The 17,044-nt window shown below is 44.3% G+C and overlaps 1 protein-coding gene and 1 pseudogene across 18 annotated transcripts in view; both read left to right on the forward strand.

Moving 5' to 3' along the window:
* TACC2 (transforming acidic coiled-coil containing protein 2) overlaps positions 1-17,044 on the forward strand; it is a 210,748-nt gene that overhangs the window by 35,453 nt on the left and 158,251 nt on the right. For all 18 annotated transcript variants that reach the window (XM_072740263.1, XM_072740273.1, XM_072740277.1 and 15 more), the window contains one exon: positions 1,032-1,144. In XM_072740263.1, the coding sequence (XP_072596364.1) occupies positions 1,032-1,144 (113 nt within the window). The remainder of the gene's footprint in view (positions 1-1,031; positions 1,145-17,044) is intronic.
* Positions 16,246-16,484, forward strand: LOC112916864 (dolichyl-diphosphooligosaccharide--protein glycosyltransferase subunit TMEM258 pseudogene; annotated as a pseudogene).

The following is a 17,044-nucleotide window of genomic DNA, read 5'->3' on the forward strand; positions in this document are numbered from 1 at the left end:
ATTTTTAAGATCTCTCATCACTTTCCGTCCTGTGATTTGACGTTTTGACTGTCGTTTATATTTTTGTATCTTGGTGTTATTTATTTTTTAAAAAAAGATTTTATTTACTTATTCATGAGAGACACAGAGACACAGGCAGAGGGAGAAGCAGGCTCTATGCAGGGAGTTGGATGTGGAACTGGATCCCGGGACCCCAGGATCATGCCCTGAGACGAAGGCAGATGCTCAACTGCTGAGCCACCTAGGTATCCCTGTATCTTGGATTTAAAAACTGATTACCTGGGGCGCCTGGGTTGCTCAGTGGTTGAGCATCTGCCTTTGGCTCAGGGCATGATCCCAGGATCCCAGAATCGAGTCCTGCAGGAAGCCTGCTTCTCCCTCTGCCCATGTCTCTGCCTCTCTCTCTCTGACTCTTATGAATAAATAAATAAAATCTTAAAAAAATAGAAAATAAAAAACTGATTCCCCAGCAGATGAGCCTATGGTGGGAGTGAAGGAAAAGGGAGCACCTCTGAGCGGTCAGGGCCTCGGACAAGTGGCCCCAAGTTTCCAAGAGCTCATTGTTTTCTTTATTCAGTGTTGTTCCCTGGGTTTCTGGTTGAATTCTGGTTCGCAGAGACCTGGGGGAGGCAGGAGAAACATGTCTTTCATCTGGGTGGTGCCACAAGCACATTAGACACTTTAACATCTTACGTCAAATATCCTTCCTTTCTCTGGGGAGCAGATGACCCCTCAAAGTATGATAGGTGTCCTCAGTCTTGGTTTTGACTAAAGCAGTCATCCTACAGCTAGAATCTTGTGTGTAACTGCGTTTCTCCTCCAGCAGATGAGAGCAGGAGCCAGGCTTGCGTGGCTCACCTTATATCTGCGTGTAGCTGGGCGCCAGCTCGCAGGCGGTGCTCAGCCGGATGATAAAGCAGATGAGCAACCTGACGCTTGAATATGTGGCCAGTGGCCAACTGAGAAATGCTTTTGTGTCTTCCGACACTCCTATTTGATTTCTTCTCCAATTTCTCTTTCTTCTGGCTCAGAGAACTTCATCAGCTCAGAACCCAGCGTCTGTGCAACCACCCGGGGACAGTCAGAACATAAAAAGGAACCTGGAGGAGAATTCCAGAAGTACTGACCGTGGAGCCTTGCACAGGTAAGAGCCGGGGTCAGAGGACTGACACAGCCCGATGCGTGGCCAGCTCACTGCCTGCTCAGCGTTGGCTTTGGAAAATTTACCCTAAAACCCATGACATGGTCCTCAGTGGTGATGCGGTCAGAGCAGTGGCCCATAGCCTGCTTTGTGATTGCCTTGACCTGCAGGAGCAGAGAATTAATGTGTTTTTCTGCCCACTGACACTAGCAATTATAGGCTTCCATTCCAGCAGTATTCCAGATTGTTTATTGTCATTATCGGAATGTAAAAAAGATCAAGTCTACCAAAGGACTTCTCAGGGGTGTCTCATGTGTGGTGAGTTGGGGTCTGTGTTCTGGCGCAGTAGCCAATAAAGGGCACTGGATGATAAGATAGGATTCAAAAACTATTACTAAAGAGACAATTTTCCTCAGTCCCAGGGAGGCTGGTGGATAAATCCTGGAAATTAAGAAGGTCACACTGGTGCAGTGGGACAAGACCAGTGTGGGGCGTGGCCCATCCTCGTTATGATCCCCAGGACCTCCCGATTTCCCTGCTGTGGCTTTTGGGAAGAAGCCCAATAGACTCCACCCGCGTGGTGTTTGGCACTCATAGTTTTGGGGGCGTTCCCAAGCAGAGGGCCAGCAGACGTGAACATTCAGTCCCCAGAACAGACTCGGGACGAGAACACTGGAGGCCGTTAGTAATTGTCTGTGGGTTCAGCGCATGACCTATCTGGTTGGAAGAACCTTCCTGAGCAATTGAAGCCCAGCTTCTAGGAGGCTCTAATGACAGGCCTTTTTTTTTTTTTTTTTTTTTTTTAAAATTAATTTTTATTGGTGTTCAATTTACCAACATACAGAAAAACACCCAGTGCTCATCCCGTCAAGTGTCCACCTCAGTGCCCGTCACCCATTCCCCTCCAACACCCGCCCTCCTCCCCCCTTCCACCACCCCTAGTTCGTTTCCCCGAGTTTGGAGTCTTTATGTTCTGTCTCCCTTCCTGATATTTCCCAACATTTCTTCTCCCTTCCTTTATATTCCCTTTCACTATTATTTATATTCCCCAAATGAATGAGAACATACACTGCTTGTCCTTCTCCGATTGACTTATTTCACTCAGCATAATACCCTCCAGTTCCATCCACGTTGAAGCAAATGGTGGGTATTTGTCGTTTCTAATCGCTGAGTAATATTCCATTGTATACATAGACCACATCTTCTTTATCCATTCATCTTTCGATGGACACCGAGGCTCCTTCCACAGTTTGGCTATTGTGGCCATTGCTGATAGAAACATCGGGGTGCAGGTGTCCCGACGTTTCGTTGCATCTGAATCTTTGGGGTAAATCCCCAACAGTGCAATTGCTGGGTCGTAGGGCAGGTCTATTTTTAACTCTTTGAGGAACCTCCACACAGTTTTCCAGAGTGGCTGCACCAGTTCACATTCCCACCAACAGTGTAAGAGGGTTCCCTTTTCTCCGCATCCTCTCCAACATTTGTTGTTTCCTGCCTTGTTAATTTTCCCCATTCTCACTGGTGTGAGGTGGTATCTCATTGTGGTTTTGATTTGTATTTCCCTGATGGCAAGTGATGCAGAGCATTTTCTCATGTGCATGTTGGCCATGTCCGTGTCTTCCTCTGTGAGATTTCTCTTCATGTCTTTTGCCCATTTCATGATTGGATTGTTTGTTTCTTTGGTGTTGAGTTTAATAAGTTCTTTATAGATTTTGGAAACTAGCCCTTTATCTGATATGTCATTTACAAATATCTTCTCCCATTCTGTAGGTTGTCTTTTAGTTTTTTTGACTGTATCCTTTGCTGTGCAAAAGCTTCTTATCTTGATGAAGTCCCAATAGTTCATTTTTGCTTTTGTTTCTTTTGCCTTTGTGGATGTATCTTGCAAGAAGTTACTGTGGCTGAGTTCAAAAAGGGTGTTGCCTGTGTTCTCCTCTAGGATTTTGATGGACTCTTGTCTCACATTTAGATCTCTCATCCATTTTGAGTTTATCTTTGTGTATGGTGAAAGAGAGTGGTCCAGTTTCATTCTTCTGCATGTGGATGTCCAATTTTCCCAACACCATTTATTGAAGAGACTGTCTTTCTTCCAGTGCATAGTCTTTCCTCCTTTATCGAATATTAGATGACCGTACATTTCAGGGTCCACTTCTGGGTTCTCTATTCTGTTCCATTGATCTATGTGTCTATTTTTGTGCCAGTACCACACTGTCTTGATGACCACAGCTTTGTAGTACAACCTGAAATCTGGCATTGTGATGCCCCCAGCTATGGTTTTCTTTTTTAAAATTCCCCTGGCTATTCGGGGTCTTTTCTGATTCCACACAAATCTTAAAATAATTTGTTCTAACTCTCTGAAGAAAGTCCATGGTATTTTGATAGGGATTGCATTAAACGTGTAAATTGCCCTGGGTAACATTGACATTTTCACAATATTAATTCTGCCAATCCATGAGCATGGAATATTTTTCCATCTCTTTGTGTCTTCCTCAATTTCTTTCAGAAGTGTTCTATAGTTTTTAGGGTATAGATCCTTCACCTCCTTGGTAAGGTTTATTCCTAGGTATCTTATGCTTTTGGGTGCAATTGTAAATGGGATTGACTCCTTAATTTCTCTTTCTTCAGTCTCATTGTTAGTGTATAGAAATGCCATTGATTTCTGGGCATTGATTTTGTATCCTGCCACGCTACCAAATTGCTGTATGAGTTCTAGCAATCTTGGGGTGGAGGCTTTTGGGTTTTCTATGTAGAGTATCATGTCATCGGCGAAGAGGGAGAGTTTGACTTCTTCTTTGCCAATTTGAATGCCTTTAATGTCTTTTTGTTGTCTGATTGCTGAGGCGAGGACTTCCAGAACTATGTTGAACAGCAGTGGTGAGAGTGGACATCCCTGTCTTGTTCCTGATCTTAGGGGAAAGGCTCCCAGTGCTTCCCCATTGAGAATGATATTTGCTGTGGGCTTTTCGTAAATGGCTTTTAAGATGTCGAGGAAAGTTCCCTCTATCCCAACACTCTGAAGTGTTTTGATCAGGAATGGATGCTGTATTTTGTCAAATGCTTTCTCTGCATCCAATGAGAGGATCATATGGTTCTTGGTTTTTCTCTTGCTGATATGATGAATCACATTGATGGTTTTACGAGTGTTGAACCAGCCTTGTGTCCCAGGGATAAATCCTACTTGGTCATGGTGAATAATTTTCTTAATGTGTTGTTGGATCCTATTGGCTAGTATCTTGTTGAGAATTTTTGCATCCATGTTCATCAGGGATATTGGTCTGTAATTCTCCTTTTTGGTGGGGTCTTTGTCTGGTTTCGGAATTAAGGTGATGCTGGCCTCATAGAACGAATTTGGAAGTACTCCATCTCTTTCTATCTTTCCAAACAGCTTTAGTAGAATAGGTATGATTTCTTCTTTAAACGTTTGATAGAATTCCCCTGGGTAATGACGGGCCTTAAAGGAACAAATCCACTGGAGCTCCACGGAACAAAAATGCAAAATTGAAAGGTAGACTCGCCCCTCCCCATCACTAGACAGTGAAATCTTAGGTCACGAATGCTTTGCAGTATCACTTGACCTATGAGTTTGAGCAACATTTCTATGTTTTGGGTTTAAACTTCAGAGGGTCATGGTGAGTGAGAGCGACCCCTGGTGACAGGAATTTCCACGCCTGGCTGGGACTACTTTCTGGGTGGCTCAGGCCACAGTGGTTTCTAGACGAGGCACTTTGAACCTCTTGGCCTTGAACATTAGATCTCTTTAGGGGACCGGTGGGGCAGGGTATTCTTTTCTTGCTGAGGGAATCACAGAACGACACCGTTGACCCCTGTGTTCTGCAAAAGGGAGGCCTCCTTTACTTCCTACACGCCCCTGTGGAGTTCTGCTTTCATGAACTTTCTATGAGGATCACTGGACAGAGTTTTTAATATTTAGCTCTAATGAGACCAGATGACCCGTCTAAACTGGCTCTGGGTGACCGCGAAACTAATGGATAGATTAATCTTTTCTGGAATTCTACGCAAAGGAAATCCCTGTTGGCCGAGACCCAAGGTCCAGACTCCCCTCCTGACATCTTTGTGAGGTTCTGGGATCTCTCAAGAGGCTTGGGAAGTATTTGGGGCCTCCATCACGGCTAGACTGAGGAGTAACGGCAGCTCAAAGGGCTTTTGTTTCTTGTTCCTCAGCTTTACTCAATTATTATTTTTCCCTGGAGGAAGAATTGCTGCTCATTGCCATGCGAATTGAGCATAAAAGAGGTGTCTTCTAAGAGCAAGCCCAAAGAAGCAACTTCCCATTCCCAATTAGAAACATGAATTCTCCTCCAGAAATAAGTGAATGTCTGTGGCGCAGGGCTCTGGACTAACTAACCCACCAACTATCAAGAGGTGCGCGAGCTCCTGGAGTCAGGTCGTTTAGGGGAAGAGAGGGCAGGTGCTGGCTCCCCAGTGACGCACAGGGCCCTCGGCACCCCCGATGATGATAGTAATCACATTTAATGTTCATTTTGCAGATGAGCACCAGACACCACGCCAAATGCTCTAGCACACAAAATACACTTTTATTTCCTTCAAATCAATTCATTTCCAATTCCAAATCCTTACTCTACCCCATAGTACCCGCTGGTCCAGACCATGCAGTCCCTTAGGCCCTAAGACGGTGCTGCTTTCGTGACACTCTGGGCACCCGGGAATCTTGGATGAGGCCGAGAGCCCCATGGCCACCTCTTTCTAAGACTTTGCTCTCTTGTTATCCTCAAATGCATTTGCCTCTCCCTTCGCCACATCAGACAATTAGCATTTTCCCTTCATAGGATCTATTGTAGGTTTTTACAAAAGACGGAAAAAACCATTGACTTCATACTGTGTGTTCTCCTTGGAAAAACTCTAGAAAGCCCAGAAAGGCTTGCAGTGGCTCCTGCTGAACCTGGGACAAGGGAGGGGAGGACGGCCTGTGTGACTCTTCCCTAACGACCCCTGTGCGCAGCGTTCTCTCCGCCGTACAGATGGGATCACTGAGGCCTGGAGCCCTGTGTCCTTCATGGGTTAGCGGTTGGAGTCTGTGGTTTCCGCCTTGAGGGTCTTCTTCCCTCTGAATTACACAGGGATGGGGTTCCTACGTCCCAAGGGGGTTGAGTTCTTCATCCAAATGAGTCCCATCGTTCAGCTGCCTTGCTTTCCTCTTGCCACATGGTGTCACTGTTGCAACTTAGCCCTGTGTCCCTCAAACCCCGCAGAGGCTGGGGGGTGCCTCCCCTGGCCCCTGCCAGAGGAGGATCCTGCGCTCCTAGCACAGAGCCAGCTTGCCCCTCTTACTGCTCCAGGGACAGGGGTGACAGCAGGAGCCCTGGGGTCTCTGCCCCAGGGGGTAAGTAGGTTGTAGCGTGGTCAGACACTAAACAAGGCAACAAAAGGAAGACAGGCACTTTCAGGTAATGTCAGAGCTCCAAAGGACACCACGCGGGACATCGTGATAGACGGCAATAGAGAAGGGAGCGGCCAGTTTAGATTCGATCATGGGTCTCAAGGTGAGGTTCCAGACTGGCAGGCTCCACACCACCGGGGAAGTCCATAGAAGAGCGGTCCTAGGTCAGACTCCTGAATCATAAGCTCTAGAGGTGGGCTCCGGTGGGCTGTGCTTAACCAGGCCTCCAGGTGATTCTGATGCACCCGGGTGTTGAGAACTCTGAAATCCGATGCCCTGGATTAGATGGTCAGGGAAGCAAGGGATGGAAGAGTGGAGTCTGGAACGGCAAAAAGGAGGCAGGTATGGGAAGACCCAGGTCAACGGACGGGCAGTGCAAAGGACACAAGGTGGCAGTGAATTTGGTGAGTTGGAGAGACAGAGGGAGATTGATGAGGTAGGGAGGTGGGGAGGAGGGCAGGGTCCAGAGCCCCCAGACCAGGGCCCAAAGGCCATGGTAAGAAATCTGGATTTAGGTTATATGAACTGATGTATAGTTCTTTTTTGTTTTTTTTTTTTTTTGTTTTTTGGTGGAGGTGGGGTGGTTTGAGAGGAGAGAGAGAGAGAGAGAGCATGAGCTAGGGAGGAACAGAGGGAGAGGGAAGGAGAGAATCTCAAGCAGGCTCCCCACTGAGCATGGAGCCAGACGCGGGGCTCGATCTCACCACCCCAAGATCATGAACCTGAACTGAAACCGAGAGTCAGATGCTCAATCGACTGTGCCACCTGGGTCCTCTGATTTATGGTTTGCTCAGACCTCTCTGATCACCGTATGGAGAATGCCAGGGGCCAAGGCGGGAGGCCAGAAAAGTCAGAGAGGAAACCATGCAGGTCCCTGGCAGGATCTAGGGCGCCTAGAGCGAGGCAGGGATCTCAACCTTACATTCATTATCTTCCTCCCTCCTGGTACAGAAGCCTTCCTAGACATTTTATTCCTTTTTTTTTTTTTTAAAGATTTTATTTATTTATTCATGATAGTCACACACAGAGAGAGAGAGAGAGAGGCAGAGACATAGGCAGAGGGAGAAGCAGGCTCCATGCAGGGAGCTCGACGTGGGATTCGATCCTGGGTCTCCAGGATCACGCCCTGGGCCAAAGGCAGGCGCTAAACCACTGCGCCACCCAGGGATCCCTAGACATTTTATTCCTAATTGCCTTTTTCCCTCCCCGGGAAATTCCCATACCATAGATATGTTGTGTATGGACCGTGGTCTTTGGATGACATCCTGGACCCGATAGTCCCCTATAATTCCACTGTACCACCTAAGATACTTTTCTCCCTCCCCTCTGGGGATGAGACAGGCCCACTGAGCACACAGGCACTGACGTGATTAGGGTGAAGATGGAGATATTTGGGGCTGAGAGATGCCAGGACTCGCTGATAGATTGGATTGGGAGGGAGGGAGAGGACACTCAAGGAAGATTCCTGAAGCTTTGTCTTGAGCAATTGGGCGGTGAGGACTATTTGCTGGGAAGTGAAAAAGTGGCCGAAGCAGGCGTATTTGCTGAGTTCCGTGGTCGCAGACCCAGGGCCCAGGAGGGAATCCTGCCGCTACCAGGTGACGCTGGCCAGACAGTGTGCGGACTACGACAACCCCGGCCTCACGGGGACACACAGGAGAGTCCTCCATCTCTGGGGAAGCGTCTGGGCTCTCTTGCGTTTCGGGGACAGCTCACTGCCTGCTCTGTGCCCAGCACTCTCCACCCACACCTGAACAAACGTCACCCCTTTGCGGGGAGGTGGGGCAGATTCTTTACTCCATTTAGCAAACAAGGCTCCACAGCTCACCACAGGCCAAGCTGTGAGCTTGAGGCCAGAGGTAAAAAAGACAACAGGATGTGTTGGTCCAGTCATAGAGAGAGGCACGCAAGCAGATCTTTCTAGAAAAGCTCAGTGCTGTAGGCAGGCTCTACGGGAGCACAGGGGCACAGGGGTGGGAGAGAGGGCCCGGCTGGGGCTGAGGGGAGGGAGAGAGGTCTCCAGAGGGAGTAGCCTTGCCTCTGGGTCTGCAGAACCAACTAGAAAAAGGGACCTGTGGGGAAAGGAGACAGTTCGAGGCAGAGGAACAGCTGTCATCATTACGGATCAAGAGGAAACAGAACTTAGTAAAGGACTAGACGTAAGAGGCTCCTTTTTTCTTAAGATATATTTTTAAAAGATTATTTATTCATCAGAGACACATAGAGGCAGGGACACAGGCAGAGGGAGAAGCAGGCTCCCTGCGGGGAGCCCGATATGGGTCTGGATACCAGGACCCCCGGGATCACGACCTGAGCCAAAGGTAGACGCTCAACCACTGAGCCACCCAGGCATCCCTAGACTTACAAGGGCCTTACATGGAGAATTCCAGAACCTCTTTAAGCCTGGGAAAGACAGGATGGAGCATATTTATTAAGCTCAACCTCTTGACTTCTTCAGATACACAAACTTAGAACAGGAATCCTTGGTGTTTGGGTGACAGCAGGTTAGGGAAGGGTAGAAAGATGGTTTGAAACATGAAAGAGTGGACTTGCGATGATGGGCACGGGTGGTCCTGACGCCTTGCCTGCCACCGAGTCACCTGTACGTGGGGCATGGGACCCAGGGCCTAAGCCCACACCTCGCCCACCGCTCAGCGGGGATGCAGGCAGGTGACGGGAAGGCCATGAGGACGGCGGGGCCCGGGAGGGTGAAGGAACGTGCCCCCCACGCACACAGAATGTGGCACGATGGGGCCTGCAATCCAGCTGGGTCCCCTGCTGCCGGGAGCCGGGCTCAGAGCCATCGTGCTGGGCTCTCGCGGGTGTCTGAAAACATTTGTGTTGTGGCTCCATAATTAGAAAGCAAACCCCAGTCTGTCCTTACAATCTAATTTCCCTGTAAACAAGGGCCGTTCTCAGACCCAGAAAAAAAAAAGGAAAATCAAAAAGATCTGTTTTCTGAGCAGCGGCCGGGGCGGCTCTGAATGAAGGAGCCCCAGGTCCCCTGCGCGGCTGTGATCGTTCCTTCCAAACAAACTTCTGCAAAGTCCCAGATGCGCTTCGGAGCTCCTGCCAAGGCCGGGTGTGTCAGGCAGGGCCTCCTCCGCCAGTCCTGCTCCTGACTCATGATTTATCCCTGCAGGAAGTAAACAGGCAGAGAGGGCGGGTAGTGAGCTCCCCGGCTTGTGCCACGGGCCCGAGAGAAGGTCTGTGAATTAGGTCTGCTCTCTGCTCATCTGGCTTCCAGGGAGCATTTAGAGAGAGGCGAGCAGGACTGTTTTTCCACCCGGAGATCATATCCCATTTACTGTAACAACTTGGGAAATACAGAAAAGTGAAAAGGGAGGGGAGGAAAAAAAAATATCACCAACGCACTCACCATCTATAGACAACTGCTCTTAAAATATTAGCATTTCCCTCAGGCTTTTCTCATTGTTCTAGTTCTTTACTGATTGTGATAGCTGTGTGTGTGTGTATATGCATGTTCATATGTACTGAAATATTTAAATACATGCAAACAATACATTTATGAGTACACATGTTTATATATAATATATATTTAAATATGTAAATGATATATCAGTAGGAATAGTTTTATATGCGGTGTATTCAATTAATAGACTATGTTTTAGAGCAGTTTAGGGTTTACAGAAAAATTGAGCAGTACAGAGAATTCTTTTTTTTTTTTTATGTTGCTGCCAAAGGCTTTATTTTGAATTTAAATTTGAAAAGTGACCTAGAATTTTATGTTTTTTTTTATAATAAATTTATTTTTTATTGGTGTTCAATTTGCCAACATACAGAATAACACCCAGTGCTCATCCCTTATATATCCCCCTTCCTCTTCTACCGTTTGCCTTATTATTATTATTATTATTATTATTATTATTATTATTATTATTTTCAAGTAGGCTCCGTGCCCAGCGTGGAGCCCAGCAGAGGGCTTGAACTCACAACCCTGAGTCAAGAGATCAAGACCTAAGCTGAGATCAAGAGTCAGATGCTTAACTGACTAAGCCAAGCCACCCAGGCATCCCCAGTTTGCCCCCATTATTAACATTTTACATTAGTTTGGTGCATTTGTAACAGTTAATGAGCCAACATTGACTCATTATTATTAACTAAAATCTAGTTTACATTAAGCTTTACTCTCGTGTTGTACAGTCTGTGGGTTTGGCAAAAGCGTAATACAATGTACCCACCATTGCAATATCTTGCAGGAAAGTTTCACTGACTTGAGAAATCTCCTGTTTCCGTCCCCCACCAACCCCTGATGACTACTGATCTTTTTATTGTCTCCAACGTTTTGCTTTGTTTTGTTTCCAATTGCCTTCTTTTGTTGGTATAAGATACGTTCCATAAGAGTATGAAGCTGAGAGCTTGATGAATGTTTATACTCCTGTACACCTGTGTGATCAAGCCCCACTCTAGAGCTAGATCATTTCTGTTGCCCCAGAACATTCTCTCGTGTCACTTCCTAGTCAGTACCCTGCCTAAGCATAACAACTGTTCTGACTTCTACCACCAGGAATTAGTTTTGCCAAGTATTGCTTCACTTTATATAAAGGGGGATTAAAGAGCATATATACTTTGGTGTCTGGCTTCTTTTATACACAGCTACTTGTTGGTTTTTAAAATTATTTCTTATTGTGGTAAAAAAAAATACATAACGTATAATTTACCATCAATTCTAAGTACAGTTCAATGTTGTGCAAATGTTTCTATTCTTTCTTTTCTTTCTTTTTTTTTTTTTTTTTGAGGGGGGGGGGTTGACAGCGGGAAAGGGAGAGAGAGAATCTTTAGCAGGCTCCACGTGAGGCTCCATCTCACAACTCTGAGATCATGACATGTGAACTGAAATCAAGAGTTGGACGCCTAACTGACTGAGGCATCCAGGCACCCTGTCTCTATAGTTTCTTCAGGTAGAAGCTGAGGCCATTGATTTGTTTTCCCTTAATATATGTGCTTTGGTGCATTGAAAGTCTAAGTCTTGCTTTAACTACATGTGACATTTTGATATTTGTGTTTTCATTTTCATTTGGTTCGAATACTTTCAAATTTCCCTTTTAATTTCTTCTTTGACTCATGGGCCACTAGAAGAGTATTATTTAATATCCAAATACTTTGGGGATTTTCTAGATATCTTAATTTTTTTAAGACTTATTTATTTTAATGAGAAAGAGAAAGACACACACAAGTCAGGGGAGGGCAGGAGGAGAGACTCTCAAGCAGACATCCCCCCCAAGCATGGGTCCCCACGTGGGGCTCCATTCCACAACCCATGAGATCATGACCTGAGCTGAAATGAAGAGTCAGACACTTAACCGACTGAGCCACACAGGAGCCCCCAGTTATCTTTTGTTATTTTTCCTTTAATCCCATTGTAGCCAGATGATATACTTTAAACAATTTTAATCTTTTAAAATTTACTGAGATGTTTTTAAAATGGGTAGAATATGGTCTATCTTGTAAATGTGTCATTTTCTCTTGAAAATAATGTAATTCTGCCTCTAATAGATAGTGTTTAATACATAGTGATTGGGTTAAATTAATTGATAGCCTTTTGTATCTGCACTGATTTATTAATCTGCTCTTTCAGTCAATTACCAAGAAAGGTGTATGGAACTACCAGTATATAATTGTGGACTTGGCCATTTCTATTTATTTATTTATTTATAAAGATTTTATTTATTTATTAATGAGAGACACACAGAGACAGAGAGAGAGAGAGAGAGAGAGGCAGAGACACAGGCAGAGGGAGAAGCAGGCTCCATGCAGGGAGCCCGATGTGGGACTCGATCCCGGGACTCCAGGATCACGCCCTGGGCCAAAGGCAGGCGCTAAACTGCTGAGCCACCCAGGGATCCCCTTGGCCATTTCTTTTTATTCATCAGTTTTTCCTTTATGTATTTTGAAGCTCTGTTATTAAGTAAACTTTTAGAATGTTTATGCCCTATGAAATGAACCTTTTCTCATTCAGATGACCTTCTTTATGCCTGGTGATACTCCTTGCTGCAAAATCTTTTCTGTCTGATGTAATACAGATGAAGTAACTTTATTTTCATTGGTATTTTCATAGTATAGCTTCTCCCCTCCCCTGCATTCTCTTCCTTTTAATCTATGTGTTTTTTTTAAATTTTTTTTTATTTATTTATGATAGTCACAGAGAGATAGAGAGAGAGGCAGAGACACAGGCAGAGGGAGAAGCAGGCTCCATGCACCGGGAGCCCGACGTGGGATTCGATCCCGGGTCTCCAGGATCGCGCCCTGGGCCAAAGGCAGGCGCCAAACCGCTGCGCCACCCAGGGATCCCTAATCTATGTGTTTTTTTAAGCAAAATTTGAAATGCTTTTCTCATACAACTGGGTCTTCCTTTTTAATCCATTCTGAATATTGCTCCCTTTTAACTGAAGTGTTTATAACATTTACATTTAATGTGATTATTAATATGGTTGGCTTAAATCTACAGTCTTATCATTTGGTTCCTCCACCTCCTTTCTGTTCCTTTTACCTTCCTTTTTGGCCTTCTTTCGGAAAAAAGTCATTATTTTTATGATTTTATTTTGCTTACCTTTTAACTTATTAACCACAACTATATGTTAGGTGATTGCTTTAGGATCTATATGATACATCCTTAATGTGATAAATCTGCTTTCAAGTGATATTGCACCATTTCATGTATATTTAGAAGAGTTTAAAAAAAAAAAAAAAAGAAGAGTTTTGCCCTTACAACAGTATACTTCTATTTCTCCCCTTTTAGCCTTTGTGCTTTGTTGTCATACATTTTATTTCTATATATGTTTCAAATCTCACAATATAATTATTTTTGCTCGATATAGCCAATTATCTTTCAGAGGAGATTTACATAATAGAAAAAGACTTTATATTTACCACCATAGTCACCATTTCAGTGATTCTTTATTCTTATGTGTAGATATTGATGGTCATCTGACATTATTTCTTTTTGGTTTGAGGGGACTTCTTCAACATTCCTTGAGAGATAGGTCTGATGGTGATTAATTTTCTTAGCTTTTAAATGTCTGAAGAAAATCTTTGTTTCACCTATATTTTAGAAAGATATTTTTGCTGGGCAAAGGTTCTAGGTAGACAGTTCTTTTTTCTTTTACTACTTGAAAGATACTGCCCCACTGCACTCCAGCACATATGGTTTCCGACAAGTTTCTGTGACCCTTTCTTTTGTTCTTCTGTCTTTTCTTCTCTGTGTGCTTTTAATATTTTTCATGTTTTTATTGGTTTTAAGCAATTTGGTTATGATGAGACTTGGTGTATGTTTCTTCTTGTTTCCTGTGCTTAGAGTTAGATTCTTGTATCTGCTTGTTTATAGTTTACATCATTTTTGGAAAAGTTTTCACCTGTTATTTCCCCAAATAGTTTTTTAAAATCTCCCTTCCGCCTTTGTGGACTATATCTGCCTATTTGAAGTTGTCTCACAACTCACTGATGCTCTCTTTTTGTTTTTATTTTTTATTTTTTTTTTGTCTTTTTTTCTCTGTGTTTAATTTTGGACTATTTCTATTGCTATGTCTTCAAGGTCAGTAATCTTTTTCTCTCTAATGACTAATTTGTTACTAATCCCACCCAGTGTGTTTTTCATTTTATTTTTTTATTTTTTGTTTTTCATTTTAGACATTGGAGTTTTCATCTCGATATATATGACTGGGATTTTTTTTAATGATTTCATTTATTTATTTTCATTTATTTATTTGAGAGAGAGAGAGAGAGAGAGAGAGAATACAAGCAGGAGGAGGGACAGACAGAGAGGGAGAAGCAGGCTCCCCTCTGAGCAGAGAGTCTGCTGGGGAACTCGATCCCAAGACCCGGAGATCATGACCTGAGCTGAAGGCAGATGTTTAACTGACTGAGTCACCCAGGCACCCCTAAAGATTTCATTTTTAAGTAATCCCTAAACCCAGTGTAGGGCTCAGACTCATGACCCCAAGACCAAGAGTTGCATGTTCCTCAACTGAGCCAGCCAGTTGTGTCCTGATTGGGATCTTTTTTTATATCTTCCGTGTCTGTACTTAACACGCTGAATCTTCCCTCTAGCCTCCTAACATGTTTATAACATGATTATAACATGTTTTTAAAAGTCCTTGTGTACTAATTCTCTCATCTGCATAATTTCTGGGCTCGTTTTGATAAATTGAGTTTACTTTTCACTGTGGGTCATGTTTCTCTGCTTCTTTGCATTCCAAACACTGTGGGCTTTATGCTTTTGGATTCTGGATATTTTTGTATTCTTATAAATATTCTTGAACTTTGCTCTGGGATGCAGTTCAGTTATTTGGAACAGCTTAATCCTTTTGGGACTTCATTAGGTGGGACCAGAGCAGTGTTTAGCACAGGTTCATTTTTTCTACTACTGAGGCAAGGCTCTTCTTAGTACTTTAACAGATGTCACATGAATTATGAGGTTTTTGCACTGTGGTGGGTGGGAACAGGAGCTCTTCCCAGCTCTGTGTTAGCTTTAAGGATTCTGCTCTATAAAACTCTCAGGTGGTCTGAACCTAATCTCAGGTGGTGTTTGTACATATACATGCTGATCAGAGCTTGGATATCCCCAGAGCTCTGTCTTTGCCCATCTTCCTCTTCTCTGGCACTCAGATGCCCAGCTCCATCACCTCAAGTCTGGGAGACTCTTGGGCTCTCCCTGGGCTGCTTTCTCCAGGCCCTTATGGGGGTAAAAGCAGCACTTACTCTGTTGCTTTCCATCTCTAGGGATCACAGACCTCTGTTTCTCCTATCTCCTGTAGCAGCTGATCCCCCATTAGTCCAAACCCCTGTTGTGGTAACAATTCTTTATATGACTCTTCCCAACCCAAGCTCTCTGAAAAGACCAAAAAGCCATCGGATCAAGTTTCTTTCTCTGCAGTAAAACACCTGGCATTTACTTTGGGAGGGGTGGGGAGACACTTCTAGAAAAAAAAAAAAGATAATAAGGGAGAAGATGCCATGGGCAAGAGTTGTTTTTCTTTCCTTCTCAAGAGCAGCTTGCATTCTAGACACTGATAGTCTCTTTTCTTTTTGCAGCCTCAAACGCCAACTTTGACAGGAGTTAATCTTAAATAATCACTGCAGCTGTGTTAATGTTGGGAAGGAGCCTGGGATGGTTTTTATGCCTTTAACATGGAACTAGCTTGATTCTTGGTGATGCTGATTCATCAATCCCTCCACCCTGTACACATTTAGGACAGTGAGATTACAGAGAGGCAAATCTACAGTGGGTTGGTGACTGAGACTTATTCTAGAAAGAAACCCTTTATCATTTTTTGAGCTCGGTACACATGCACGGAGCCTCACATAGGTGACACTAGTGACATTGTTTTGTTCAGGGAATGCCCCAAATTCTCTGAAAGATTTTTCAGTCATCAAGGGAAGATTCCAATATGTTTTCTGCTTTTACTGCATTGACAAAGGCAGGAAAATGACTTTAATGTACACGAGAAGTCTTATCAAGAAGGAATATTAACAAAAATATGTCTACCACTATTTGTTGTTCCTTTACGTCAAAATAAAATAGAAATGCCACCGTAATCCAAGCACACAAAAAACCACTGCTTGCATTTTTCTGTGAGTAATTTGTAGGATTTAACCTAAAAATAAGAAAATATTGCTGATGTGTTATTCTAGTGGTAGAGCAATGGGTGACCCTGTGCCTGGCAAAATGAAGCTCGAGGCCAAGAGCAGGTACCAGCCCAGTGAACCCAGCTCTCTTCTCCCATCTTCCCATGGTGTTGTTGGCCATTGGCATGTTCTTTACTGCTTGCTTCTTTGTTTATGAGGTCACCTCCACCAAGTGTACTCAGAATATCTACAAAGAGCTCCTCATCTCCTTGGTGGCCTTGCTCTTCATGGGCTTTGGAATCTTCTTCCCACCTGCTCTGGGTTGGCATCTATATATAAGTTTCCAAGGGTTCCAACCAGGCGGCTTCCCTGCATTCCGGCTTTTGTAAATCAATTTGTTTACTATTGCTGGAAGTGTCACATCTGCTGCTCATAATAAAGCCACATGTGTGACCAAAAAAAAAGAAATTAAGAAGGGGGCACCTGTGGCACAGTTGGTTGAGTGACTGACTTGTGGTTTGGGCTTAGGTCATGATCTCAGGGTCATGGGATCAAGTCCCACTTTGGGCTCTGCATGCAGTGGGGAGTCTGCTTGAGGATTCTCTCTCCCTGCCCCCCACTTCTTTCTCTTTCCCTGTTTAAAAAAAAAAAATTAACACATTTAAATGAATTGGTGTCTGGTCATGACAGTATCTAGATGCATTGGAAGGACAATGATAGATGCAAGTGACACCCAGAAAGAGATTCATGCCACATCTCTCTATGGGGAGCTCTTGTGTGCAACAATCCAGCAGCCCCTTCCAACAATCAGTCTGGGAACCACAAAATTGGGTTAGTCCACTGTCTTTTGGACCCCACAAGAAAGATGCTGAAAAAATTGGTTAGAAGACAGTTTTTGG

Source organism: Vulpes vulpes, chromosome 15 (genome assembly GCF_048418805.1).
Source record: "Vulpes vulpes isolate BD-2025 chromosome 15, VulVul3, whole genome shotgun sequence".
In the NCBI taxonomy this organism is placed as follows: Eukaryota; Metazoa; Chordata; class Mammalia; order Carnivora; family Canidae; genus Vulpes; species Vulpes vulpes.